At 31.8% G+C, this 27,337-nt stretch overlaps 3 protein-coding genes across 3 annotated transcripts; all 3 read left to right on the plus strand.

Moving 5' to 3' along the window:
- Window positions 1-368: 368 nt before the first annotated feature.
- On the plus strand, window positions 369-2,284 carry LOC149482343 (organic cation transporter protein-like). Its single transcript, XM_089704202.1, has one exon. It carries the CDS (start codon window positions 449-451, stop codon window positions 2,051-2,053), a length of 1,605 nt encoding a protein of 534 aa, XP_089560328.1. The 5' UTR covers window positions 369-448; the 3' UTR covers window positions 2,054-2,284.
- A 1,903-nt stretch (window positions 2,285-4,187) lies between these two features.
- On the plus strand, window positions 4,188-9,673 carry LOC149482344 (uncharacterized). The gene is made up of 8 exons (XM_089703812.1): window positions 4,188-4,343; window positions 5,799-5,969; window positions 6,633-7,003; window positions 7,440-7,605; window positions 7,769-7,864; window positions 7,982-8,080; window positions 8,531-8,742; window positions 9,390-9,673. Exons 1-8 carry the CDS (start codon window positions 4,188-4,190, stop codon window positions 9,616-9,618), a joined length of 1,500 nt encoding a protein of 499 aa, XP_089559938.1. The 3' UTR covers window positions 9,619-9,673.
- A 1,021-nt stretch (window positions 9,674-10,694) lies between these two features.
- Window positions 10,695-26,826, plus strand: LOC149482345 (proton channel OtopLc-like). Its single transcript, XM_089703811.1, has 15 exons — window positions 10,695-11,132; window positions 11,697-11,867; window positions 18,715-18,781; window positions 18,858-18,920; window positions 19,323-19,467; window positions 19,764-19,869; window positions 19,949-20,098; window positions 20,243-20,414; window positions 20,859-21,055; window positions 22,222-22,363; window positions 22,973-23,110; window positions 23,333-23,432; window positions 24,320-24,475; window positions 25,238-25,490; window positions 25,976-26,826. Exons 1-15 carry the CDS (start codon window positions 10,986-10,988, stop codon window positions 26,294-26,296), a joined length of 2,328 nt encoding a protein of 775 aa, XP_089559937.1. The 5' UTR covers window positions 10,695-10,985; the 3' UTR covers window positions 26,297-26,826.
- Window positions 26,827-27,337: the final 511 nt, after the last annotated feature.

The following is a 27,337-nucleotide window of genomic DNA, read 5'->3' on the forward strand; positions in this document are numbered from 1 at the left end:
ACATCTAAATGCTGTCACAAATAATGCTAGTGCATTTAAATATTTTAACATATTATTTTGTACCCTTTTCTGTAAGTATTTATAAATATTATTAACAAATACCTACGTACACAATAAAGATAATTTACGATATTTGTGACAGTATATGCAACATAATAGAGGTTTTTTTTAATAAGGTATGAAAATAAATAAGAGAAAAAATAATAAAACCTAGTAGCAAATTAACTTCGATAGAACAGTAACCTGAAATAGCGGTTTTGTAACAATAAAACACCTGTAAAAATTGAGATATCGTAAAGATAAGAAATGATAGTTTGTACCCACGGTAATATGTTGAATATAGTATAAGAGGAGACTTAAATGGTATTAATCGTGTTTATGTCGCATATCGCAATACCTGAGGTGTACGATATTAATTTAATTCAGTGGTTCTGATATATAAATCAAAATGTCTTCAAAGGACGAACGGACAACTGAAACAGAATTTGAAGAAGTTTTAAACCGTGAAGTAGGACCATTTGGCAAGTTTCAGCTGATAAACATACTTCTAATGGGACTACCTGCAATTGCCTCTGGATTCCTAGCTGGGGATTATAATTTTGCTGCAGCCAGACTCCCCTTTCGGTGTACTATTCCAGAATGCGATGGTGACTATCCTGTGTATGCACCTGATTGGATACTAAATGCAATCCCCGAAACAGCAACAGGCTTCGCAGACTGCACCCGATATGCCAGCCTTCACAATACATCAGACATTCCAATCAACGCGTGTCCCGTTGAACTATTCGATAAAAGTAAAATCATACCATGTGATGGTTTTATTTATGAAAGAACAAATTCTTTAGTTTACGATTTTGGACTTGAGTGTCAAGAGTGGATTCGTACTTTATCAATAACATTAAATAGTGTCGGTGCTATGGTGGCACTCCCGGTAGCGGGATGGGTGTCTGACTACTTTGGGCGCCGCGTATCAATTGTTCTGTTTGCCTTCAACGTTGTCGTAATCGGTATCATAAAAGCATTCTCCACTAACTATATAATGTATCTTGTAACGCAATTTTTACATACTGCGCTGGGTGGTGGTGTGTTTAGTGCAGCATATATATTAGCTGCAGAAATCGTAGGTCCAAAATATCGAGTCACTGCTAGTGTTCTCATGTCCACAATGTTTGCCTTGGGTCTCGCTTTGGTAGGCGCAATAGCTTCTGCGGTATCTTATTGGCGACATCTTACCTTAATATATTTCGTACCGATGACTTTGATATTATCATATTATTGGATTCTGTGCGAGAGTCATCGATGGTTGCTAAGTAAACATAAGAATGATAAGGCTAAGATAGCGTTAGAACGTGCAGCGAATCTAAACGGTAAAAAGATATCCGAACAAGCAATGGTTTTTCTACTATCAGCCATACCGCGTAACGTTGAAACAGAAAAGAGTAAAAATCTAATCATACGTGTTCTTAAATCACCAGTTATGTTAAGGAGGAGTTGTACAACACCTATCTACTGGATCGCGACTACGTTTATATATTATGGTATGACAATTAACTCAGTGAGTCTATCAGGAAATATGTATGTAAATTATATACTTGTTGCTTTAGTAGAAATCCCAGGATATTGGACGGCCTACTTTACATTGGATAGGATAGGTCGTAGAATGACATTATTTTCAGGTTTTGCATTATGTGCTGTGTGCTGCATCGGATTTGCTTTTACTCCTCACTCACGTTACGGTTTATCACTATTTCTTTACTTAGTAGGCAAATATTGTACTGGTCTTATCATTACATCTGTGTATTTATTTACCTCAGAATTATATCCTACGAGGCACCGACATTCGTTCCTTGGATTTTCTTCAATGTTAGGTCGACTAGGAACTGTAATAGCATCTTTTACTCCACCTTTAATGGATTATTGGACTGGTATTCCATCGGTCATGTTCGGGACAGTCTGCATAATAACAGCCCTTTTAGTACTCACACAACCGGAAACACTAGGCCAAAAGGTACCCGACACTTTTGAAGATGCTGAAGTATTAGGAAAGATCTGATTAATAAATACCTTTTATTGTGACGTAGTTTTAGTATGGAGTGGATTGTTGGTTTCTATGCCATTGCATATAGATAGCTGCTTGCATGTTTGCTGAGCAAAAACATTTTTTGTATATTTTTTACTATTAAGTAAAAATATATTTGATTGTGATGTTTACAATAAAATTTATCACTCAAGGTTTTTATATCATGTTATAAAATGATCTCGAGCATAACAATTTGTATTAAAATAAGAAGCATTTATTACCTACTTAATAAATAAAAATATGGTAAATGATGATATGTATTTTTATTGTTACCAATTCATCAAATTTAATTATTTCTCACAATAACTAATTAAGATATCAATTTATTTGAATCCAAATGTTTTCTTACTCGTTTTCTGGACAGAACTATTACATATCTAAGTTATTGGGAATTTCTAGATAAATTTAAAATTACACAAATACAACAATCGAAATAGGGTAGGGAACACAATATTATAATTTGCTTTTACATATTATTTTATTGTTTTGTAAGAAAAGTGACATCTACGTAGATTTTTAGTCATGTCTGTGGGTAGACATAAGTTTGGTCACGATGCAGATGTGACCAAACTTATGATATGCATTAAGCGCCATCTTGAAATAATTATTGTAACTATTTATCAAGCTATAACGTTTATGCTTGTTCGACGCTAGGAAGATATATCATAGATGGCGCTGTAATAAATAAGCAGTAAAAAGTATTAAGCCATTTTAGAATTATAGATGGCGTAATATACAAACTATATATCTACACTAATATTATAAAGCTGAAGAGTTTGTTTGTTTGAACGCGCTAATCTCAAGAACTACTGGTCTGATTTGAAAAATTCTTTCAGTGTTGGATAGCCCATTTATCGGAGAAGGCTATATTATGTATATCATCAGAAGCGGAGCTCAGCGGGTGAAACCGCGGAGCGCAGCTAGTAATATTATTTTTTTTTTTAGTTTTAGTTGTACAGTTTCCAATTTTTATATATGTATGTATTAATTCTCTAAATACGAGAACAAATTCTTCTTGACAATATTAATTTACTCTACCAAATACATAAGTATCTTCTATTTATTTTTTTAAGGAGATGTAACTACCTACCTTTTGAATAATCCATATAAAAAATAATTAAACTTTATGATACACCAAAATTGCCAGAATGTTAAAAACAAAATGCAATATTTATATTTTAAAACTATGTAGGTTCACATGCTTTGAAGAGATAAGGTTTAGGTATTTCCTAAGATTGTAATCCTATAATATATTACAGCTTATGATAAATTTTGTTTGGAAAACCCTAGTGACATGATGATGATCGTTCCTTTAACTCCTCGAGGAGCATAGGGCCTCAGTAAACTTTTGACCTAGTGACATAGGTACCTAATAATATATCTTACTAGGTGTATGCGATAACTCGACATAATATAAGAAACATAGGTAAGTAAAAATGAACATAGCTATAAGTGATTGATGCTACTAATAATTATGAGAGATAATGTTTTTTACTTTATATATTAATTTGTAACTTTCATTGTCATACTGATAACGTTATGCTGACAATAAATATGTTATCGTTCCTTTATTTTAAGATATTTAATATGTCTTTTATTATTTCCTAGAAGCACTTCAGTAGAATATCGTTTTCACTGGCATTTGTTATTATTATCCTATCTAATTGTGTTTCAAGAAACAGATACCCTTGTTACAGTCTCTGATTATTTATTTAAAATACTCTAGCTTGGAAATGCACAATTAAGTCTATTGTTTTGATTGTGATGTAAAGTGGGAATCAAGTTTTGACTTACGGTATATGTAGATTTGATGTAGATCTCAGATGTAGATAAAAAATAAAATTATTGTAGTTAATTGGTCTTAAACGTTACGAGCACTACAACCACATGCTACAGGCTACTTAGGACCGTAAAGTTCAGATTAACTTCCAAGTGAGCAGTAGGTTTGAGCAGGAGGTGAGCAGTGAGTGCTCATGGCTTTGCTACTGGTTGTAAAATCACATTGGGCCTATTTTTGGGCTAAGAAGAATTTAAACGTCTGCTTGACTTTGATGTAGTACCTCTATTCTTTATTGGGTTTTTGTGCTATTTACATTTTATCATAACTATGTCTTGTGGAAAACGACCTCTTGTAAAGAATTGGGATAAACCAAAAAAATTGCGAGTTATCACTGCATCTAAATATGAACAAAATGAGGCGTCCGTTAAAGTTCATTGGAAAAACGTTATACGTACTTTGGAGTTGTCATATAAAGATGAACAGGTTATTTTTCTCTATACAAACATAATCAATTCGAACTAGTGTTAATAATTATAAAAAGCATAACAAAATTTAGTAAAGCTCGACTCGACTCTACCAAATCTAATGAAACTTAACTTTATGTGAAAGAATTGATATAGGAAATAAAGGAAAGGATTGAGAAGGCTAAGGACTCTTCCTTGGCCAGAGGGTCAGTCGCTCCTCCACTCCTCGACCGAAACACAGTACTAGAGTAGCATTCACGTGCTACTTGACGCCAATCTTCTGTGTGTGTTTCTACTTAATTATTTGATATTTATGCGGATATCACTCCCTGCAATAAACAGTCATAAAAATTTGATTTGCGCCCTTGTTATCTTGAGTTATAAAATTATTTAAAGTTCGTATTTTCCAAGAGTCATAATCCTGATCATTTTATAATTCATTACCAGTACTATTGTTCTTATTTGGTATGAAACAAGATTCTATATCGGTGACTATAAATTGTGAATAAAGCTACTATAAAGATAAAGTATCACGCTGAAATGGAACGTAAGATAAACGGTGGAAAATATTTATGATATTGACAATATTCCAAATATAGTTTGCTCCAATAAATTACATATATTATAATGAAATTGTCGCCCTGCAGACTCATCCTGGGTGGATTATCTTTATAAGTTTAAATTTCTAACAATTATTACCCTTACCCAAGCGGTACAAATTAAAATCGATTAGCCTCAACAAATTAAAAATCGTTATAAAATCCTTTCACCCGTTCTTGAGAGGTGTGTGTGTGTGTGACACGACTTTCTTTTATACATAAAATATATAGATATTATAATGTAATATATTCTGTGAAATGTGTTCTAAAACAAAATCTTCACATTTTATATTAAAACTCCATAAGTATAACGCGCGTTTTAAATAAGAATGATTTCTTCCTTGAAATTAAACAAAAAGCTTCTGAGGAGAGCTTTTATAATAGGGCCTCTTATTCTCAAATAATTATATCTAGACAAAAGGACAAAGCAGGAATTATTATTATCTAATAATTCTTATCGAGTATTTTACACGTTTCTGGTGTAGAAATACAATTTATATTATACCAGAATAGATAAAAAAAAAACTACAGTGGGCTCGAAATAAGATGTAAATAACAAATGTTTTACTAAAAACTTGCATCCAGTTATCTTACCAAACCTTAATTTAAACTTTATCAATCATATAAATCTTAAGATATAAAAAAAAAGATTGTATTTCTACACAATATTTTACACATGTACCTAATATAATTAATGAATCATTTATATTGTATTCATTGTATTTTTCTTTGTTTGTTTGTTCCATGAGGATTCAAATAAATGTTGCTTTTTTTCTAAAATAAAGCGGACTCTTTACTTTGTTAAGATAAAACATGTTAAGATAAAACAAACATTTTAATGTACTCAAAACTATTTTTAACCAAACTTATAACAGTTCTGGGATTCACATTACCAAGACGTTCGAGGGTTGGTGGGGCCGGTGATCTTCAAGAGAATCACGAAGATATTCAATCTGCCAGCAGACGATAAGCCTTACAAACCGCTGTCGGAAACATCGTCGCCAGAACCTTCTGAATTGTTTTATCGTACCACTGCGTCTTCACAGGTAAATTAATATTTCGAGTAAGTACTGTAAAAGTCTGATTGTACCTATTTTAAGGGGTTTCTAATTAATTATTATTAAATCACCACTACACACAATTCTACTATACACACTAATTACACAATTTTTTACATGTTAGCTGCTGAGTTGTTATAATTTTTCTCTTTATTTGTGCATAAATCTGGCCAAATCACATGTCCTCAGCCATCGCTATTAGGTTTTGATTCCAATTAAATTATCATCATAAACACAAAGATTTTATAGTATAATTGTAAATCCATTGCAAAATCTAGCTGACGTATGTATGTATGTATAAAAGAGAAACAGAAGTAGGCCAATATCTCAATGCCTTAATTAGATAAGATTGTGTAGGGTTTTAATGTAATACTTATGAGGTTATTTAAGTGAAACTTCTTTATCAGGGTTGGAAAAAAAATTAGTGTAACATTTTTTCGTTACGCGTGCCATTTTTCCGTTACGCGCCATCTTTTTCTTATCCCTACCATGCGTGATTCGACGTTTTTCTGTAAAGTTGCATATACTTAGTAAATTATTTTTTGGAAAAATAAGGTCATAAAGAAATTTCACTTCTTACGTGTGTATACTAGTACACGCACACATTTTATTCTTTTTCTTGCGTACGATTATAATTTTATTATTTTATAGAATCGCATACAACCCACTTTTTCAATGAGCGATTTCGATACATCAATGTATGATGAAATAGAGGAAGAAGATGAGGGTATACTGGATGAGCAATCAGAAATATGGAGCGAGTCATCTATGCAATCTGCTGATTTAAGAAAATCATCTCGATCCAAATCAATGACCAGATCGAAATCGATGACTAGATCAATGAGTACAACAAAAGCTCAAAGAAAATCAATGTCGAAATCATTTTCCCGGCTGATGTCAAAAGGGATAGTGAAATCAACGTCGAGGCAATCTAGAGCTTTCAAGTCTGAACTATCTTTGGCTGATGAATCTGCTCATTCATCGGATGATTTGATAGTTCACGCCAGCTCGATGGCAGGCAGGTAAGAAGGTATAAGTCATCAGTCATCACGGTTATAACGTTCCTGAGAAGTATTCAGTATTCAGTATTCATGATTCTAGACATGTTTACTTTACAATTTTTATGCTGCGCTTTAAGAAAGTGTTTGATCTATAGGTAAGTATATAGAATAAAAGAGTCTCTTCCTGCTGTCTGTGTGTCTGGCTGGGGTCTTTAAAACGGTTTTTCAATAGGTAGAGCGGTTCAACAAGCATAATAATTATTTTCAATAATTACAATTATTGTACCATAGGAAAGCGGGGCAGGTCGCTAGTATTTATTGGCATCAAATAAAAAGCCTATCCCCTATCTGTTTTTAAATAAATAAGTCGAAAGCATATGTCATTGTGTATATTTTTATAACACAAATTGTTAGTACAACAACACAACAAGTAATACATATTTCTTGTAAACTGCAGACGTTCACCATTTCGAAAATTAGTAAGAAATCCGCACTTTGATATGCTGTACTGTAATAAATCAGAAACGGATATGATTAAATGGAATTCGAAGTATAAACAGAAAGCGTTTGAAGTCTCCGCGTCTGATGAATTTAGTAAGAAAGCGGAAATTTTAACTAAGAAGGTAAAGCTGATTCACTTGTTCGCAGCCATAGCGGAAATAAAACAATTTCAGCTTTGTTTATTAGAAATTTAGTAGATTTAGATTACGCTATTCGATAAGAAGCAAATCAGATAAAGATTACATTTGTTATTTTATTTTCATTAATTAAAAATCCAATTTACAGATTGCGAAGGAATTTTATGATTGGTGGGTTGGATTGGGTAACGTTGAATTCAAGAGTGAAATAAAACGTCCTGAAGATATTGAAGATCTATTCCAAGTAATGTATCGATCTTATTTCATAAACCAGAGCGAACATTTCCACTATAATATCTCTAGCATATTATGTAATTAACTTGATCTTATCATGCAAAGTACTAAAACGCAATAATTGTAGGTATGGTTCGACGAACACGCTTCCAGAGGACTTGTATTAGATCCAAGAATTCTCCCGTGCGTGTTACAAAGTATTGCTGAGTATGTTGGAGTTAAAAAGGTATTATTTTATATAATATTTCTTAATGATTATTTAAACCATTACATTTTATGTATTATATTCATATTTATTCCAAGAATAATTATAATATTGTACGACACAAACATAAATTTTTTGTTCCATTGAAAATTGTTTGTTCTGATGACACGATTTTTTTATTTGACGCGTTACCCAGAAATCTTCATCTTACATTTTTCTCCAATATTACTTTTAGATTATGTTGTTCTCGTTTGTTCAATAATTCATGTCAACATTATCTACATTTATATGAAAATATTTAACCTTAAATCACCTTTATACGTAGATTTCTCATGCAGTCTTCAAACTTTTTGGTTCTTACTTTATGACTTAAAATCTCATAGGATAGCTGTTCAATCAGTATAATATGTATTGAGAAAAAATAGGCCGTTTGTTTGCTTTTTCTATAAACTAAAGAATAATATTACTTAGGCTGCTTGCCCGAGCGTATTGAAGCGGCAAATAGCACATGATATTCACGCCGAGACGAGTCCAGCTCATACCAGAGCGTTCGGAACATGTCTACCGCAGAAGAGTAAACACATTCCGCCCAAGAACAACACCATGGAAATGTGGCACTCGGTGAAGATACCGGAAGATTTGAAATCAATGGCGTGTGTCTGGGATGACATACAGCACCTCACGTAAGTGTTATAGTTAAAATCGATCCAGAGGTTCCTGAGATTAGTGCGTTCAAACAAACAGACTCTTCAATTTTCTATTATTTTGTCATGTTTAAATTATAATAGTGTTTTCTGTGTATTATTAGTGTCGTATAGAAAAAGCAATAATGATCCTTTGGAAAAACAGTATCGTTATCAAATTATTTTAGTTTTATTCTTATAAATTAGTATTAAGATTATAAAGTACATGTTATCTAAATAAAGGAATAATAATAATTTGGATGTTCGTGTTAGGTGCTATAATTTTCGTCAATAATATGCCCATCGTGTCTTTTAATCTTATCATTAAATAATTAAATATTTGCAATCATTAAATAGTTTAGACAGCAGTATCTACTCTACATTTAATGTTCTAGATATTCAGCAAACAATCCACTGTGTATAAATTTATAAAGAATAGAAAAAATTCGATCGCTCTGGCGGATCTTGAGTGGCTGAGTTGGTCAAGCATCCGCCCAGGATTGGCGTGAAAGGATGCGGGTTCGAGTTCCTCCTCGTGATCGAATTTTTTCTATTCTTTATAAATTTATATTTATTAAGCATTTGAATGCCATAAAAGCAAAAATATCAAATTCAATCCAATGTTTGTTAAAATTCCTGCATTTCAGGTCAACTAAAGCTTTCCATAAATGGCTTAAAATTCGACCACATTTGCCGATGCCGCCTTTCTTCAAATCATTGGAAGCGCCTGGCGAGAAGAAGCAACCGTTTGTTGTGCCATCTGACTTCGTAGTTAAAGATAAAGCTTCCTCGATATCCACACAGGAGCTCGCTCTTCCCGTCTCTGAGTTTGATCTGGAATTAAAGGAAGTTCTTAGCAGGCTCCTGAATGAATAGTTTGCAAATACATGATTTGTTATAGTATGGACATGAATAAATTATAAAAGTGAAATATGTTTTTTTGTCACTTTAGTATACAACAAAACAATGAAGAGCATAATATATCGTATTCAATAAACAGAAATATTAAAATATCAGACATAACATAGTATTAGATAATATCTATGAATGGTAATAGACAAGACCTTCCGTGATTTCCTAGTACATCAATCACAATAATTTTGAAAATTAAACTTTAAAATGGATATCTATTAAATCGTCTACTTACAAAAACTAATCTCATTAATGAGGGGGTAAATTTTGATGACAAACAATTCAACGGTCTGATTTAAATCTAATCATAAAATTAAATATGTATATAGATAGGTATATTACATGTCAATGTTGGTAATCTTACATACTAGAGGTCCGCCCCGGCTTCGCCCGTGGTACATATTACGCAATAAAAGGTAGCCTATGTCTTTTCTCGGGTATCAAAATATCTCCATACCAAATAACATGCAAATTGGTTCAGTAGTTTAGGCGTGATTGAGTAACAGACAGACAGACAGAGTTACTTTCGCATTTATAATATTAGATTAATAAAACCCACATTTACTCATCATCAGATACACACTTCATTAACTGTAGATAGGTATATACATAATAACAAAATAAAGAAAAGACAAAATATAGAGTTGAAATAGTGATGAAGTTCTCTTCAAGATTTTTAAATTCAATTTTGATTTTATAAGTTTGTAAGAGAATATTTTCTTGAATAAAAGTATTTTTTTTTGTTATTTATTTTTAATTTTGGAAAAATGTTCATGTCTTGCTTCGTTTTTTTTTCTTAATGGCAGTGGGCTCACTTTCTTTCATAATAATTTTCTAACAATTACTCGACTGTAATGACGGAAGAATTATTTTACTTGATAAGAACAATAAGTCTGATCTGGTAAAGTTATTTTCAGTCAGTTATTTGTATAAAACGAATAACACTTTCATAAATAGCTTATCTGTAACTGTAAGTGTTTCTAGTAACAATTACCTAATTAATTACAATTCACAGTTTCAATAAGTCCAATGGAAAATGTATTCACAAATTGCACTCATAACAATATTGCAATTTGAAATACATTAAAATATTATTAAATCTTGATGGAAATGAAAAGGAAGTATCGAATCAGCAAGTAATTACTACGTACGTACCTCAATAGATATGTATCAAAAGATAAGAAAAGATAAATATTTTTATTAACGCATTCGAAATCGAAATCAGTGATCACACAAACAAAGAATAGTGTAGATCGGTGGAATAATTAAACCGCGCATAATTTTTATATTAACTCAATAAATAGCATTAAACTAATAAATAGTACCTAACCATGACGGAAATTTCGTCACGTAAAGAACTAATGGATGAAATAGTGAGTCGTAAAAATATGGGTGACAAAAAGTTCCATTCTGAAACGAGTTTACAAAATTTTGATAATGAGGAGGCCGTACCTCCTGAAGTGGCAGAAGATCCAGGGGTAAGTTTTTTCTTAAATAATAGAATGCTCCAAATGCTTGTTAACTTAGGGCCGATTTTTCAATTCCTGGTTAAAACTTACCCGTCCAATAAAGTATTACACAATAATATTAAAAAAGTCACCTGTAAACTGTCAATTGCGGGCACTAAGAATACATTTTGAAATGTTAGTTTCATATATTATTCGTCGAATAAGTTTTAACCAAGGATTGAAAAATTAGCCTTTAATCAATTAAGATTCTGGCGCTGATATATAAAACCGATAATACACTTAGCCATTTTAATTCCAAGAAAATATACTTATACATAACATTAATAAATGATTCACGTACTTACATATTAATAATTTATTCACGTGTTAATAATTTATTTTAATTCGTTCATTTTAAAATGTACACTAAAGATTTAACGTATGTTAACTGTAAACTCTACTTTTGCTTTACTATTTAAAACCTGGCTGTTAAATTTAATGAAACTACTGCGCAGTATTTTAAATACCTAGCATTTTAATTTACATTAGCTTTTAATTATTGACTCTATATTAAGTAACTCCTTATAATGCCAGGTACACAATACCTCAGTGACGGGGACGCCTGTGCTCAACTCGATCACAGAGAGGAGACGGACCGTGTCCCAACCGGGGCCGATTTCTGGCAACCTGTCAACCGCTACCACAGCACGCACTCGCCGTAGAGCGCCAAGAAATGTCATGTATGCTCCTGACATTGAAAAAGGGGTAAGCTAAAACTGTAAATCAAATGAAATAATATCTCTAGATTTTATTTCACTCATACTGGATATAAACAATATAATATAGCCATAAAAATGCTAGTTGCATTTTGATGGCTCACTTTTACGGTAATTTCCCGTGTACTACATTGATATGTGTAACAGTGATTGCGGTTTAATAAAGGTAATAATTAAATTAAGTATAACAGGTCAATTAGATAAAATCAGGAAACAATATAACAATATCTATTGATATTGTGTCCTATAGGACATTACATGTTTTAGATTTTATATAGAAGATAGTATAGTTATCAGTTATATCAAGCGCATTTTGTAAGAAATACTATTTACCATTATAATATATTCTCTTATTTTTTTGTCTTATTGAAATAAAAATCCTGACTATTGATACGGTATTCAGAAATTTATATTTATACGCTTTCACTTGTACTATCCACTTAGTAGACAAAGTCATAATAAATGGATGTTTGAATTGATTGACTATAAAAATAATTCTCGAATACCGAACAAAGCAAATTCACACATCAGAAATCTTAGATTAGTTTGTAGTATTAATTAGCAATAATAAAGCCTCACTTGGGATTAAGATACAAAAACATTATAGTGATAGTAAAATAAAATCAACTTAAACTATGAATATATTTTATATAAATTTAACTTTAATAACTCCGATAAGTCATAGCTGATTGATTTCTACAGAAAATCAAATCATGCACTGCGATTTATACTTGACAATATAGAGCAGGCTCCAAGGAGATGTTCGTTTGCATAAATAGCGGACCTAAATCTGACTTCTGATATATATTGTATAGATCCCAGACATCCTATAGACAGATGTTGCCAACCAGTTTTGTGGTCCCCTTCCCCGCACCCCGGTAATTAAATATGGCATACAAAGAAAAAAAATAAACATTTCCAAAACATGCCGCGTGGGGTATCAAATGAAAGAGCTTATTGAGTAGATCACGAATATATAGCATACTATAACATTTCTTACACTTTCTCTAAGATTTTTTAGAAAATTTACGATTCAATAGTTCGTACAGTGAAATAGTTGCATGGGGGAGTGGGGGAAGCATTCAAAGATGGCGAGTATATTTTCAAGTTTAGAAGAGGCTGATGAAGTTAAGAGGCTGATTCAAGAATGTTCTGCCATATTTTTCATTCTGTCAAACACAACGACAGTGCAGAGATAATTATTCTAAGCCCTGACACCGATATTTTTGTATTAGGCCTTTATTTCTGGCATAAACTTGTTAATTATTTAAATAATAATTTAAAAAATATATTCATGAGTTTTCAATCTATAGTGGTTTAAAGTTAACTCAAAAATGGACCATTTTCGTAAATTTTCTAAAAAATCTTAGAGAAAGTGTAAGAAATGTTATAGTATGCTATATATTCGTGATCTACTCAATAAGCTCTTTCATTTGATACCCCACGCGGCATGTTTTGGAAATTTTTATTTTTTTCTTTGTATGCCATATTTAATTACCGTTGTGGGGAGAGGGGGACCACAAAACTGGTTGGCAACATCTGTCTATAGGATGTCTGGGATCTATACAATATATATCAGAAGTCAGATTTAGGTCCGCTATTTTTGCAAACGAAACTCCACTGCGAGTCCGGTCTAATATGTTTTAAGACACAATCTTTTCCAAAGTAACTACAAAAAAGTAAGTCTCTAATACTTTGTAGTTTCTTTAGAAAAATTCAAGAAAATTACGAGAGTAAATTCAAAACAAATGACAACAGAGTTTTAGAGTGCTCACTATTATCATTAAAAAGAATAAGAGACATCGTAATTTCTTTAATGATTTTATTGAAATTAATCGTGACAAAAAGTTTATTAAAAATCGATATATAAGAGTATAAATATAAAACAGGAAATAATAAATTTCGGCAATCATTTCTCCAATATTCGTTCGGTATAGGGTACTGGCACCAGTAGTCAGCCTATTAGTGGTAAGTTTGGGTTCAAACTCATATATGAAAATATTAGAAACAGTAAATTAAAAGTCTTTTGAATGAATTGACTTACTCATTTATTTAACTTTATCACAAAATTAACAAAAGTAACAAACTTAATCTCTGATACAATGAAAAATACGTTTGAACAAAATATGGCACTTTTTACCAGTGTTCAGCCGCCAAAAACTAATACTCAGCCGTATTGCCACCTAGTGGTCAGCCTCTCTTGAGATCAATAGTTTTAAGCTTAAAGATTAAGAACATTAATTAACAATTAGTAATAGGTACTAAGTTTAAAAAAACAGTGAAATAAATAAGAAACTCTTTAAGAAACAATTTAATTATGAACGGCTGAGCACTGGATTTAGGTTCACCAGTACTCAGCCATGTAACAAAATTGAACTATTGAAGTTGCCGACTATTGGGTTTGTGATAAAAATATATATGGTATGAGTATTATAGATAAAAGGATAAATTCTGAACTTAAAAATGATAATCAACCCCGGTTGACTACTGGTTTTATAATTAAAAATGATAAAACCAGTAGTCAGCCGGGGGTGGCTGAATACTAGATAATGTATATAAAAACGGGACGCAGTAGTTGGCCACTTCATTATTTAATAATTCTTAAGAAAAATAATATACTTTATAATTGGATACAATGCCTAAACTCTTGATAAATATAAATTCGAATACAACGTGTCATAAATATTATAGAAAAATTAAATAAGTTACCATTTCTGCGAACGCTTTCCACTAACGAAAAAATAGCACTCGCATCGCTTGTGGCCTCGTCAGCTGACGACGTCGGAATAAACTCATATTTAATGTACTTCGCAGCCACTTAGCAAACATGTTTGGATTTTTTTCAACCAATGAAAGGTCTCAGAACCAATTTAAAATAAATTGATTGGTAAATTTCGAATAATGAACTATTTATATTGGTTTTAAACCGAAAAAGGCTGAGTACTGGTGCGGGGCTGACTACTAGTGCCAGTACCCTACCTAATATAAAAAGTGCAAATTAATTAGTTGCGTCACATATCAGCAAAATAATGCTAACGATTCTTTAAGACAATCAATCAAAAACGATTATGGTTACGATTATAAAATACACATCATTTTGATAGGAAATTTGATTACTTATACCTGAAATTTACCTAACAATGGTAAAAAAAAATATTCGCGCTAAAATATATTGGTTTTTTTTTTTAACACGTTCACTGCGGCATGTCCAGTATCGGGCCATCAGCGACTACACCACAGTGCGGCGCCCAAAATCGCAGTTTTCACCGTGGTGCGGCGAGGTTTTTTATATGTTAATCAATGACTAGAACAGAGACAAATATATTTTTGTGATCACAGTTTGAAGTAGGACTCAATTTCGTTTAAAAATCGTATGGCAAAATATTGGACCAACGCATAGAAAAGAAACCGTTTCTTTTGTGTGCGGCATGTCAAATATTTTGCCATGGACAAGCACCTCATGCCGCACTGTACTGCGAGCGCGCCTCGTGTCAGTCTCGCATAGTGATGCACCAGGACCGAAGCACTTTTCTTTTGAGTTTTTTTAAATGACAATGATACCTTAAAGGCTTTAGTTTTTTTACTTTCTTTTATTTCGTAGCATAAATGCAAAAATGTGATGACAGTTGTGAAAATAATATAAAACATTAAAACAAAAGTTACTGAACAAATTAAAACAAAAGTTACTGAACAATTTCCTGATAGTACTCTATCAAGTACCTTGTTTTATATGTGTTTTTTTTTGTATCGACGATCTCGTTATCTGTTAACAAACAGACTGAAATATACAAAATTGATTTATATCGATATCGATGTTTTATTTTACAGTGTTTCCCATCGCTATTACTGTAAACATGCCGTATCAACGCAGTGCGGGATGGCAAATAATTTTTCACAAAATAAGGGGTTTACATTTTCCCTCATATCTTTTAAACTATTCGGTCAAACTAAAAGCTATTCATGCGGTATATACTAGATTATATATATACTATTATCTGAAAAAAAAATTTTTGAAATATCTTGAAATTTCATGAAATTATTAACCTTCAAAGTCAGAAGGTGCGATGTGATAAAAATGGCTCATGACGCACAGTGGTGAACTTGCCGATGTGAAGTATGGAAGACATGCCGCAACAACGGTAAGTTTGGCATTTTAGGTGCCGCAGTGAACGTGTTAAATATAATAATTGTTTGTAGGAATTAGCATAACACAAATCAATTTTATTTGTAATCGGATATTTTAATAGAAACAAGTCAAGGAAAAATTGGAACGTAATTTGCAAGAATGTGATTATATCACGTGAATTAACGTACAAAAATCAATAAACTCTAGATAATCTTCGGGGATTAAAAAAAAATCCAGATTGCAAAAGATAACAAATAAATTATCGTATTAATACTCTACGAAATTACGTAAAATATTTAGAATTATCTTGTGCATTAGAAAAAATAAATTTGTATTCTACCAATAAATAATAATAATTTATATTCATAGAGGGATACTTAAAAAGATTAAATGAAGTGTCAGATAAGCTGGAAGTCCTTAGCATAGAGTGTTTTACTTTAATGATAGCAAACATCATTAGTAAATAAATTTTTCCTAAATTTTTTATCTTATACCTACCATAAATTAGAATTTATGAGCTATCATATATATTTATTATATTTAAATATAAATATTAATCGCATAAAAATTAAATATTATATCATAAAATTACGAATGTGGCATTGAGGTTTCCTAAAAAAACTAATCCATCAATGACATTATCACGTAATATAGTTGATTACACCTTTATCAAAAATATAATTACGTGTACGTTCGTAATCTCAATCTTAAATTATTTAATTAAAGGTTTTGCTTTTGCTCTATCACGAGTTCGTTATAAAAGTAAAAATCACAAAATATAAAATATAAATAATGACACTCACTCGAAAATAATTTAGCTTTCAAATGGTGAAAGTATGTTTATAAAACGCTCAGTTAGTTTTAGAAATTTTTATTCAAAAATTTATCTAAGAAGTACAAAAACATTTCATCATCTCTAAAATTTCACAAATAACAGACAACAGTATCGAATAAAATAATAGGTAGATATTGTATATGTATATTTTGTATCAAAACCAACATAATTAACGGTTATCTCTTTATAAAATATAAATATATTTTGCTTTATTATTCTTTATCTAACAAAAAAACCCGTTTCCAATATTATTGAAATAATATTGGAAACGGGTTGTTTTGTCCCAATTTAAAAGTAAATTTATTTTAAGCCCGTCCGTAGTTTAAACAACGAATTCGTTTATATGTGCGCGCAATGGCTTGTAATGATTTTCGCGTGAGGTTTAATATGGATACGAAACTGTGTATCATATTTTAATAAAATTTTCATTTAACTACTACTATATTGATATAAACCATGACTTAGGTATATGATACGTTTTTTATAATATCATCATAATTGAAATTAACGTGAAGACTGTGTAAAAAAAATTAAGTAGTTACTATTGCATGAATTATGGAATAACTTCACGTCTTATTTTGTTGGAAATTGCAAGTTTCTTGATGTAAATTATAACATCTAGGCAATTTTATTCGAACAATAATCAATAAGTAAATTAATAAAAATGTCCGTCATTATGATACTTATTCACTACGAAAAATAATTACAACTTGGATACAATTTAATCGAACTAATTCAAGTATCGCGATCATGTTAGCTACGTGTGCAGTAAAAATAAAATGTTTGCAATGTAAAGGACAGTAGAGTTTCATAGCGGCGAGCGGCGAGCGGCGATCGCGGGTCGTGTTTGTGAGGCGGGTCACTCTCGCGCAGCCAACTGTAAACCTTTTGAGTCCAACGGGCCGCGTGCCACCCTCGCCTCCCGCCCGTCACTCACCACCGCCTGTAAATACTGCCGAGTGCGGACACAACGTACCGCCCCAACGCCTCGCCTGATGAAAATTCAATCTCTTTATTTTCTATATTCCCATGCAGCGACTGTTAACTGGCCTCGTCATAAAAACTCAATTGAGATCTTCATTAAAGAGCGCGCCATGTGGAACTATATTGAAACCTAGGCTCCATATTAATTGCATTGCCTATATTGTCCTGTTCAATGTTATGTAACATCTATGTGATAAATATGCAAACACTCGAATGATTATATTCTAATTAAGATTGCTATCTAGACTTTTGCTAAAGGATAATTACAAGATTTATTTTTTAGAGACTGTGAGACTTGTGAGACTGAGACTGGATTACTGTCGCCATATTACAATTAACGTAATTCAGTTTCTATAAAAATCTTAAGATATGATAATTGTATTGATTACACACATTCAAAATGTATATAAATAAAAATCAAATAGTTACCTACTACTCTTTACGTATATTTAAATGTATTTTATTTTAAAACCAAACACAAAATATCGCCTCAACTAACACTCTTAAAACCATAGGTAGTACATCCCATTCGATTTATTCAAGACCCGCTGGAAGCATACTCTCATAGCAAATTTTCCGAGTCAAAGTAAAAGGCACTTTGTTTGGATAAACCAAAAATAAATCCTATCCGACGTGCCTTTTACAAAGCTACTGGTCAAAAACTGTTTTGTGAGAACGCGGTGCCCAGTAACAGGATTATAGTGAAAAACGGCATGGTGTCGATCGAGAGAAACAAGCGACTAATGAAGTTATTAATCCGATTTCGTTCGGCTTTCGATGTACACGCAACACTTTTTTAGCTCCCGTACTGGAAGTACATAAAAATTAAACTCCATCTGCATTTTGGTGCTACATTCAAATATCAAAACGACTGTTATTTTTCTCTTTCAGAGCTCTGTAGATCGACTGAACGTGTTGACCGGGAAAGATGATTATTCATTTCCGCCCACCCCTGGAAGTAAGCATATTTTATTTATGGGAAAAAGAAGGAAATTAAACCGTTAGAGCAACTTTTAAATATTAATGATTTTCAGGTGAAAGGAATAGTCCGTATCTTTATAACAACAACAGCCGTAATGGAGACATAAAATCGCTGAGTAAGTATAGATAATCATTTATTCATTTATGTAAATCTCATATAAAATTACTGACACTAATAAATAATAACAAAAATTGCATGAATAAAAGCACACGTTTAATTTTAATTTAGTATACTTACCTAATCATTTTACTTTATATAGGTAATTAAATAATAAAAAGATAAAAAAATTTTCAACTTATTTTCTCTCACTGCATATTATGCATAAAATTAGTTAAGAAAACTTAAATAGTCGGCGTATGTATACTGCATATATTTCTACGTCAGTTAATACGAGTTGGAAATTCATTACACACTAGTTTTGTCTGGCTTAGATATGCGTTTCTAATATCTCAATATAGTAAAAAAGAAAAGAACTGAATAAGGTATATCTAAATTGTTAATTAAACATTATTTTTAGACAGCTATCGATTACCCATTAACGAGATGCGAGGTGGGACCACTCCGCGGAAGCGGTCGGTGGCGACGATGGACGCACAATCGTTACGCTCCGAGTCTCATGTGCCGCCCCCAACTAGTCCTGAAGACAATGCCAGATTGTCTCTGTGAGTTTTATTTACTTTTGTGGCTTTAAAATCAACTTATAAATATAAAAAAAAAAATGTGGCGCTAGACCTCTATATATTAGCGTAATAAGAAGTGTGTTAAAAAATCAATCATTTCATTTCAAACGAAAGATTTATTGAATAGGTACGTCTTTTTATTAAAAATGTTTTTCAGCGAGTCTCATATTATCAAAACTTACACGCTAAAGCTAAAAGCTTATATCACGATTTTTATTTTAACAAAGACTTTACTTTGTACATTCGTAGAGTCTCTATCATTTTTTCCTCTGTTTCAGAGAATACCTAACTCTTATACTGAGCTGTATATATGCAGTATTATTGGTTACTCTCGGCCTAATGATATATGTTTCAGACCCGTTTGTGGATATGTCACCGTCATTGGTAATATAATAATTTAATTAAATATTTTTATTTATTATTTAACTCTACATTATTTACTAACAAATTTATTTTATTTTAGGCATATTCTATTACCCTTTTGGGTGTAGGATTTTTATTTCAATTCTACCTTTTCTTCGACATCAATAGATATAAAGCGGTAGCTTTAAAAAACCAGAAAACGAAAGAGAAGCATATGGAAAAGTTTTCCGAGTTCTTTCGAAAACAAGAAGTATGTATTACTTGTATACGTAGTATATTATTATTAGTCTGTGGTATTACTTATTTATATTCATTGTACTAACCATAATACGATATATAACATTAAAGTTTTTATAACATAGATATTATATAACGTGATCTATATTTATTTTAGATAGAATATGGCAATGACCTGGGTTCACCAACGATACCCAACCCAGGTGAACGAACTCCTGACAGTCGGCCCGCTGACCTGCCTTCTCCGGTCCTTGTGCCTTTACAACATGATTACTGTTTCAGTCATGGAAGACATTCGGGAAGTTTCTACCTTAAATTAGGAGCAGCTGGTAATTGGTTAAAGATTTAATTTTTGATTAATTCTTGCGTACTGCATACCTGATATTCCATTGATACATTTTTCTTTGAGTTACATAGTAATCTATACTAATATTATAAAGAGGAAAGGTTTGTATGCATGTATGGTTTTCACGCATAAACTACTGGACCGATTTTGATGAAATTTGGCACAGATAATCTTTAGACCCTGAGAAAGAACATAGGCTACCTTTTATTGCGAAATATGTACCACGGGCGAAGCCGGGACGGACCGCTAGTTAAAAATACAAGTAGTACAGATTTATATTTATACACATCCGATGTAAGATCTGAATCAATATAAATGGAATTGTTTTTCAATTGTGTCAAATGAACCACCCACACTCTACATATGTAGAGTTAGATTAAGTCTATAAAAATATTTCTTTTCACTTATCACGACAATATTGTTACAGCTTTTGCATTAGGTCATTTAGTGCATTCTGTGCTCCTGATTTCGGTGCAAGTCAGTTACTTTTACGACGATACCATCGCCAACGATGATTGTATCGACATACTACAAGTTACGTTTGATGTACTGCAACCTTTGTACTGTTTTGTACAACTTTTCTTTATATTCAAATACTGCAACGTACTGATATTGAAGAACCAGGTAAGACATACTTTTTATATACTTCTATATACAGTATATTATTGATCGAATAAAGATAAAATCCAGTACTGCATTGATTACGAACAGAATTTCTATTCGTAATGCATGTCTTTGAACTTTGATAAAATCACTTTATAATATTATCTACTACATTGTTAATTAATCTAGAACATTTATTTATCTAGCAGTGATTTTAAATTCATTTTATTAAGTAGCCCAGTTCCAGTTTCCCAGTTTTTTAGTTTATCCATATAAAAATCTAATCTTTATTTATTTAAAAGAATCTACATCAAAATCTAATCCATGTAGACAATTCAACCTAAATATTTACATTAAAAAAAATGTTTTATTTACATCTTATTACCCTACAACCCAACGGAATTTGGACCGATTTTGATTTATGAGGTGTCTTGGCAATCATCAGAATCGTGGTAGTGACATAGGTCCTAGGTCACATAAATTAGCAGTCGGGTTTTTTATTTTAATAATAATTCTTGCTACTAATGTACAAATATGTCATCGATATTTGTTACCGTTAGGCCGTGTCCGCACTGCGGATATTTTCCGCGCGAAATTTTACCCGCAATTCTGTAACACAATGGGAGTATCCGCACTTGCGGAATAATATCCGTGCGGAAAATAATTCGATAATTAGAAGTCACAAATCTGTGATTTGGTGCAGATTTCGCGCGATTTTTTTCCGCGCGAAAATTTTGTGCAGTATGGAGTAGTATGACTGTGTTCGCACTGCGGAATAAAATCCGGAATAAAAACAATCGAATGATGTTTTACTCATCCTGTAATAACTGAAAAACTTTTTACTGTATTTTCGTAGCTCTTGATATTTTATGTAGAAAAATCCTTTCATTGGTCTCAAAGCTGTAAACGGGTGAATCCAGTGCTCATGGCTTCTTTCGATACGTCTGTTACGTCGCCGCCGTAGTAGCAATGTAAATCAAAATTGATCGGTTATCCATTTTAGACGTTCGTTTTGTACGGCGAACTGCATCAAACTGACAAATTCCGCGCGGAATTTTATCCGCAGTGCATATAGGTGTAATTTTGACCGCGCAATAAAAATCGCGCGGATTTTATTCGCGCGGAAAATATCCGCAGTGCGGACACGGCTTTACATCGAAGTTTACAGGAGTTTTTATCATTTTCAGGGTCTAGCTCATTTCGGATTTATGCATATGATCGGTAGTAGCTTATGTTTTTGGATCTACAACATTATACGAGAAACTATTTTAGCCTTAACTATTTATGCGAACAAGACATACGGAAATCGCACCGAGACAGTTACTACAGGTATTTTTTTAATTTTAATTATATTATTAATTTTAAGTTAAATCTGCGATATATGCTGTTGTCAAATATTTAAGTTACATTTGGTAAATATGTTTTTGTCGAATATTATTTTATCATTTCGCAGACTATCATTATTACCTACATTTTTGGAAAAAAGTAAAAACTTATTTCGATTCAGAAGATATTTCAATAGAATAGAACAATATTTACATGAGATAGCGAAGAAAAGTTAATTGTTATCGTTATTTTCCCATTTCATTATCAAGTACCTATTTATAAATAGTTAATTTATCATAATTAAGTGGTTGTTTTCGATATATTTGATAAGGTCTAAGGATTAATAAATGTCAATACTACGTATAAGGGCTAATTTTTCAATCCTTGTTTAAAACTTATTCGTCGAATAATGTATATAACTACCATTTTAAAAACGTACTCTAATTGCCCGTATTTGACAGTTTACGTGACATTTTAATATTATCGTGTAATACTTTATTGGACGGATAAGTTTTATCCAAGCATTGAAAAATCAGCCCTAAGTCAATTACTTTGCTGCAAAATCATTGATTTATGAGTGATTTTTATTAGTATTTTTGTTTTATTTTACAGATGGTGATATCTCCGCATTTCTTGATGTAAGTGGATTATATAACGAAAAATGTGTCGGCTCTCAAGTAATAACGACAATCTTAGAAAATCTTTCGCCGTATCTATACCCATTTGGTGTTGAATTTAATATTCTGATTGGTGAGTGATATTGAGCCTAAAGTTTCGTGAAATAAATAGAAAAAAACGTACACATTTTCTAAAAAATAATATTTTAATCATCCAAAAACATAATGGTTAAGTGCCACATTGATACCTACATAAACTAATTTGTGAATTATTGCGCTGTGTGTGAATTATATTATGTAAATAAATTATCTATTTTGGAAAAACATTTTATTGTTATTTTACTTTTATTTTTAGTTGGAGTTTATTACATTATTTGGAGTAATATTGGAAATTGCGAAAATGTTGACGCCACCGATGGCAGTTCGAGCTTCGATGACTCTCAAACGATATGCAAGTAAGTACAAAATATGTACATTATATTTCCAAAATATCGGTTGAATTATAATATATAAATTGTAAGGTTTATAATTTAAGGTTTACTCTGTTTGATCATGGGTACGAAAATTATAAATACTTTTATGCATCATCCTATTAATATTATAATTAATGTGAAAGTTTGTATGGATGTTTGTTACTCTTTCACGCAAAAACTACTGAACCGATTACAATGAATTTTAGCACACATATAGAGGGTAACTTGGATTAAAATATAGAATAGGTTTTATCCCGGAAATCCCACGGGAACGGGAACTATGCGGGTATCTTTGAAAATGCGGGCGAAGCCGCGGGCGGAAAGCTAGTAATTAATATGAATAGCCTGATTTGTGCGTTGTAGATTGCGCTATTTTAATACATTACAAGTTTACAAGTTTACAGTACAGGAATACTGATAACAGTATTCACTATTCATGTCAGAACTAGCGGTCTGCCCCGGCTTCGCCCGAGGTACCTACATGTTTAAACTATCCTATCTCTCAAGTTGGATTGAACTGCACATGGTGTGCGAATTTTATTATAATCGGTTAAGTAGTTTAGGAGTCCATTGAGGACAAACATTGTGACACGAGATTTATATAATTATATTAAGATAAGCTTGTTTAAGTTCTGTGAAGTCAGGCCGCTGGTGATCGGTCGTTGTGGAAATCTTTGGGGGAGGCCTATGTCCTGCAGTGGACGTCTTGAAAGGCTGGAATGGTGATGATGATTAAATGATAATTAGAATGAGAAACGTTTTTTTTTCTCAATATCTAAATTTCAACACAAATTGTCATATTGTTGGATAATAATGATATCGTTACTCTCAGAATCATTTTTAAATTAATTATATTATTTATTTTCTAGAATACCAACGGCAAGCGAAGACAACGACTACACAAGCAATATTGTGATCTACGCAGATTGTCACGCTTCAAACAAGGGATTGTTCTTGGGCATGGTGCTAACTGTAGTTGTCGTGGGTATTCTCATACTGGGCTTCGTGCTGGGTAATATTGGAGAGTAAGTAGATAGATTTACTAAAAACTTATTTTATTGTGATAATAAATGTTATAATGATAAGCAGAGTTACATTAATTTATTTCTCGATTCGCTTGAAGTGTAGGAAAATGTTTGATATGTAGCTATATATATTTTTTTTAATATTTCAAATGTTATCTTTAATTTCAAATTGGTAGATACGATGTATTTGTTGTTGAGATTTCCAATTCCAAGTTGATAATTTGATTAATGAGAATAAAAAATAAACGATTGCCTAGTTTTAGGGTTAGTTGGTTTTTTTCAATCCTTGGTTAATACTTATTCGTCGAATAACGTATTAAACTACTACTTCAAAAATGTATTCTTTTTTGCCTGTCTATGACTGTTTACGGGTGATATTTTTTGTCCTTTGCCTGAAGGTTGCCTGGCAGAGATGGCTTTGAGCCATAAGGCCGCCATTTGTACATTTTAAATGGTTTTGTTTTATGTACTTTCATTTTAATATGTTGTACAATAAAGAGTAAATAAATAAATAAATGAATAAAATATTTTAATATTATCGTGTAATTGGGCGGATAAGTTTTAACTTTTAACCATGGATCGAAAAATCGGCCCTTAATGGACTATAAATATGTAAACAAATTAAGTAAATTGAAAATGTTGACAATTGAGAATGTTTAGTAATGCGATTAGATTTAGATATTGCTTAGGTAAAGATAATTGCTAGAATTTATGTAAACAACAACATAATAATCTAATCACCATCTAATCACATTTCTACAGTTCCAACTTCAGGGAAACCGGCTACGCGATCAGCAACTGGGCCATGTTATCCATGCACACTATCATGCTTATTGCAGTAGTAATAGCATATAACCAAACCAGAAAACTGGATATCAATGAGCATCCTATCTCGCTGTTGGATGACATTCTGCTCTTTGTATGTTTACCAGCGTTCTTCATGGAAACCGTATTGTCAATGGTTGCTACAATTAATGTATTAAATATTGTTAGGAGCATTGACTTTTCAGTTATGGTAAGTTCCTTTTATGATCTATGATCTCTTTATGAACTTTTTACTGAAATATTGAATTATACAACATTATAATAAAATTATATATAGAAATAAAACCTAAATGGAATCTAGAAAGCTTTATCTAAATTATAGGAAGTATTGAAATTCTTAAACAAGAACCATTTATTTCCATCCGTCATTTTATTAGAGCTTGTCAGTATTGCACGTTTAATATAGATGTACCATGGAATTAAAAAGATACCGTAGTAAATTTACGTAGGATGGATTAATCTTTCATTTTTTCAGTTTTTTCAGAATTCTTACCATACCATTCGTACCATCGAATTAAAAAGATACCGTAGTAAATTTACGTAGGATGGATTAATCTTTCATTTTTTCAGTTTTTTCATAATTCTTTATAAATACACGTTTTCTAATGAGCAAGGAAATATATGAAATAGAAGAAAATATCAATAGTCTTTAATTCAATTATTGTACATTTTCAGGTTATCCAAGTGTTGATTCAAACCCCATTAATAATGGACGCGCTACGGCGTTGCAGCAACAGCCGCAAATTGCGCAAGTCGAAGCCGGGTCGAGAAGTTCTCATGTTCCTTATTATTACCAACGTGGCGATGTGGATGATGTACACCTTCTCGTACAAATCACCGGAATCACTAGATGAAAGATATAAATACTATGGCAAAGTGCTATGGAGTATCCTGGGACACGTGTCTCTACCGCTCATAATGTTCTATAGATTCCATTCTAGTGTATGCTTTGCAGATATTTGGGACGCTGCATACAAACCTGGTTCAGAACATTAAAAGAAAATTATAAGTTATATTTTTTGTATATGATATGTATATTTTAGTCATTTGAATACGCCGCTTATGTTTCATTACATAATGATGCTGCAGGGACATTCCGTATCGGAATACGTGATCCGTTGATAGCTAATTATTATTTATTTATTGGCGAGTATTTTTTTGTAAGATTTCCAATATTTAATGTAAATAGTATCCTGGAATTAGTTTTTAAGGGTTATTTTGTAAATAAAATATTGCCTAGTGTGTATGTAACTCTTCGATTTTATATTAGTTTAAGGAATTAGGAGGTGAAAAGTTAATAATTATCGTAGATCTTAGTAGAACTAACAGCTAAGTTATGAAATCTAAACTTTTATATTGTAAATAACTTAAAATACAGTACATAAAACAAAAATAACTTATGAATATGGCTTGAATGATTATGCAGGTAACATTTTTAATAAAAAACTTGAATTCATTTATACATATGTATTGACTAACTCGTGCTATTATATTAACGCTCTTAGACTCTATTGACATACAAAAAATAAGAAATAAGCTTAAGAAAAATATAGTACGCTTTTAAAAATCACACATGCTACGTTTTATTTATCCCAAATTCCCAATAACCACTACGTAAATTAACAACATCTAAACAGAGGTTGCATGTGCATAAACACACATATACCAAGGAACCTTAGCTGGCCAGCTAAGAGCCGGTTAATTAATGTTGGTGCCCTCTAATGCAATTATGGTTAAGTACTCGGACGACGGAGACGCACTTAGCACCGCATCCAAGATACAAACTAGTTACTGAACGTCTCTGGGCATGCAGCATTACCTATTATTATCTTAAATATGGTGTGATGAGGTATTTTTCTTCAGATAAATACCTTGCTACGCTATACGCTAATACCTCGATGATGTATTGTTTAATTGCAGTACTAAAGTATCATTCATTTGTACATAATACATACTCATCTTGCTGTGTATGTGTTTATATGTCTGTAATGTACTTATATCTAATTGATAAGTATGTGTTAAAATGTACTATTCAAT

This window comes from Colias philodice, chromosome 15, assembly GCF_061535455.1.
Source record: "Colias philodice isolate Cphi_HAF_F1 chromosome 15, ilColPhil1 Martin Lab GWU primary, whole genome shotgun sequence".
In the NCBI taxonomy this organism is placed as follows: Eukaryota; Metazoa; Arthropoda; class Insecta; order Lepidoptera; family Pieridae; genus Colias; species Colias philodice.

Coding starts and splice junctions, on each gene's coding strand:
- LOC149482343 (XM_089704202.1), top strand. CDS start 449: ATGTCTTCAAAGGACGAACGGACAACTGAAACAGAATTTGAAGAAGTT.
- LOC149482344 (XM_089703812.1), top strand. CDS start 4,188: ATGTCTTGTGGAAAACGACCTCTTGTAAAGAATTGGGATAAACCAAAA. Junction 5,970..6,632: donor GTACCACTGCGTCTTCACAG/GTAAATTAATAT, acceptor ATTATTTTATAG/AATCGCATACAACCCACTTT. Junction 7,606..7,768: donor CGGAAATTTTAACTAAGAAG/GTAAAGCTGATT, acceptor TCCAATTTACAG/ATTGCGAAGGAATTTTATGA.
- LOC149482345 (XM_089703811.1), top strand. CDS start 10,986: ATGACGGAAATTTCGTCACGTAAAGAACTAATGGATGAAATAGTGAGT. Junction 20,415..20,858: donor CCTTAAATTAGGAGCAGCTG/GTAATTGGTTAA, acceptor ATATTGTTACAG/CTTTTGCATTAGGTCATTTA. Junction 23,433..24,319: donor GACTCTCAAACGATATGCAA/GTAAGTACAAAA, acceptor TTTATTTTCTAG/AATACCAACGGCAAGCGAAG.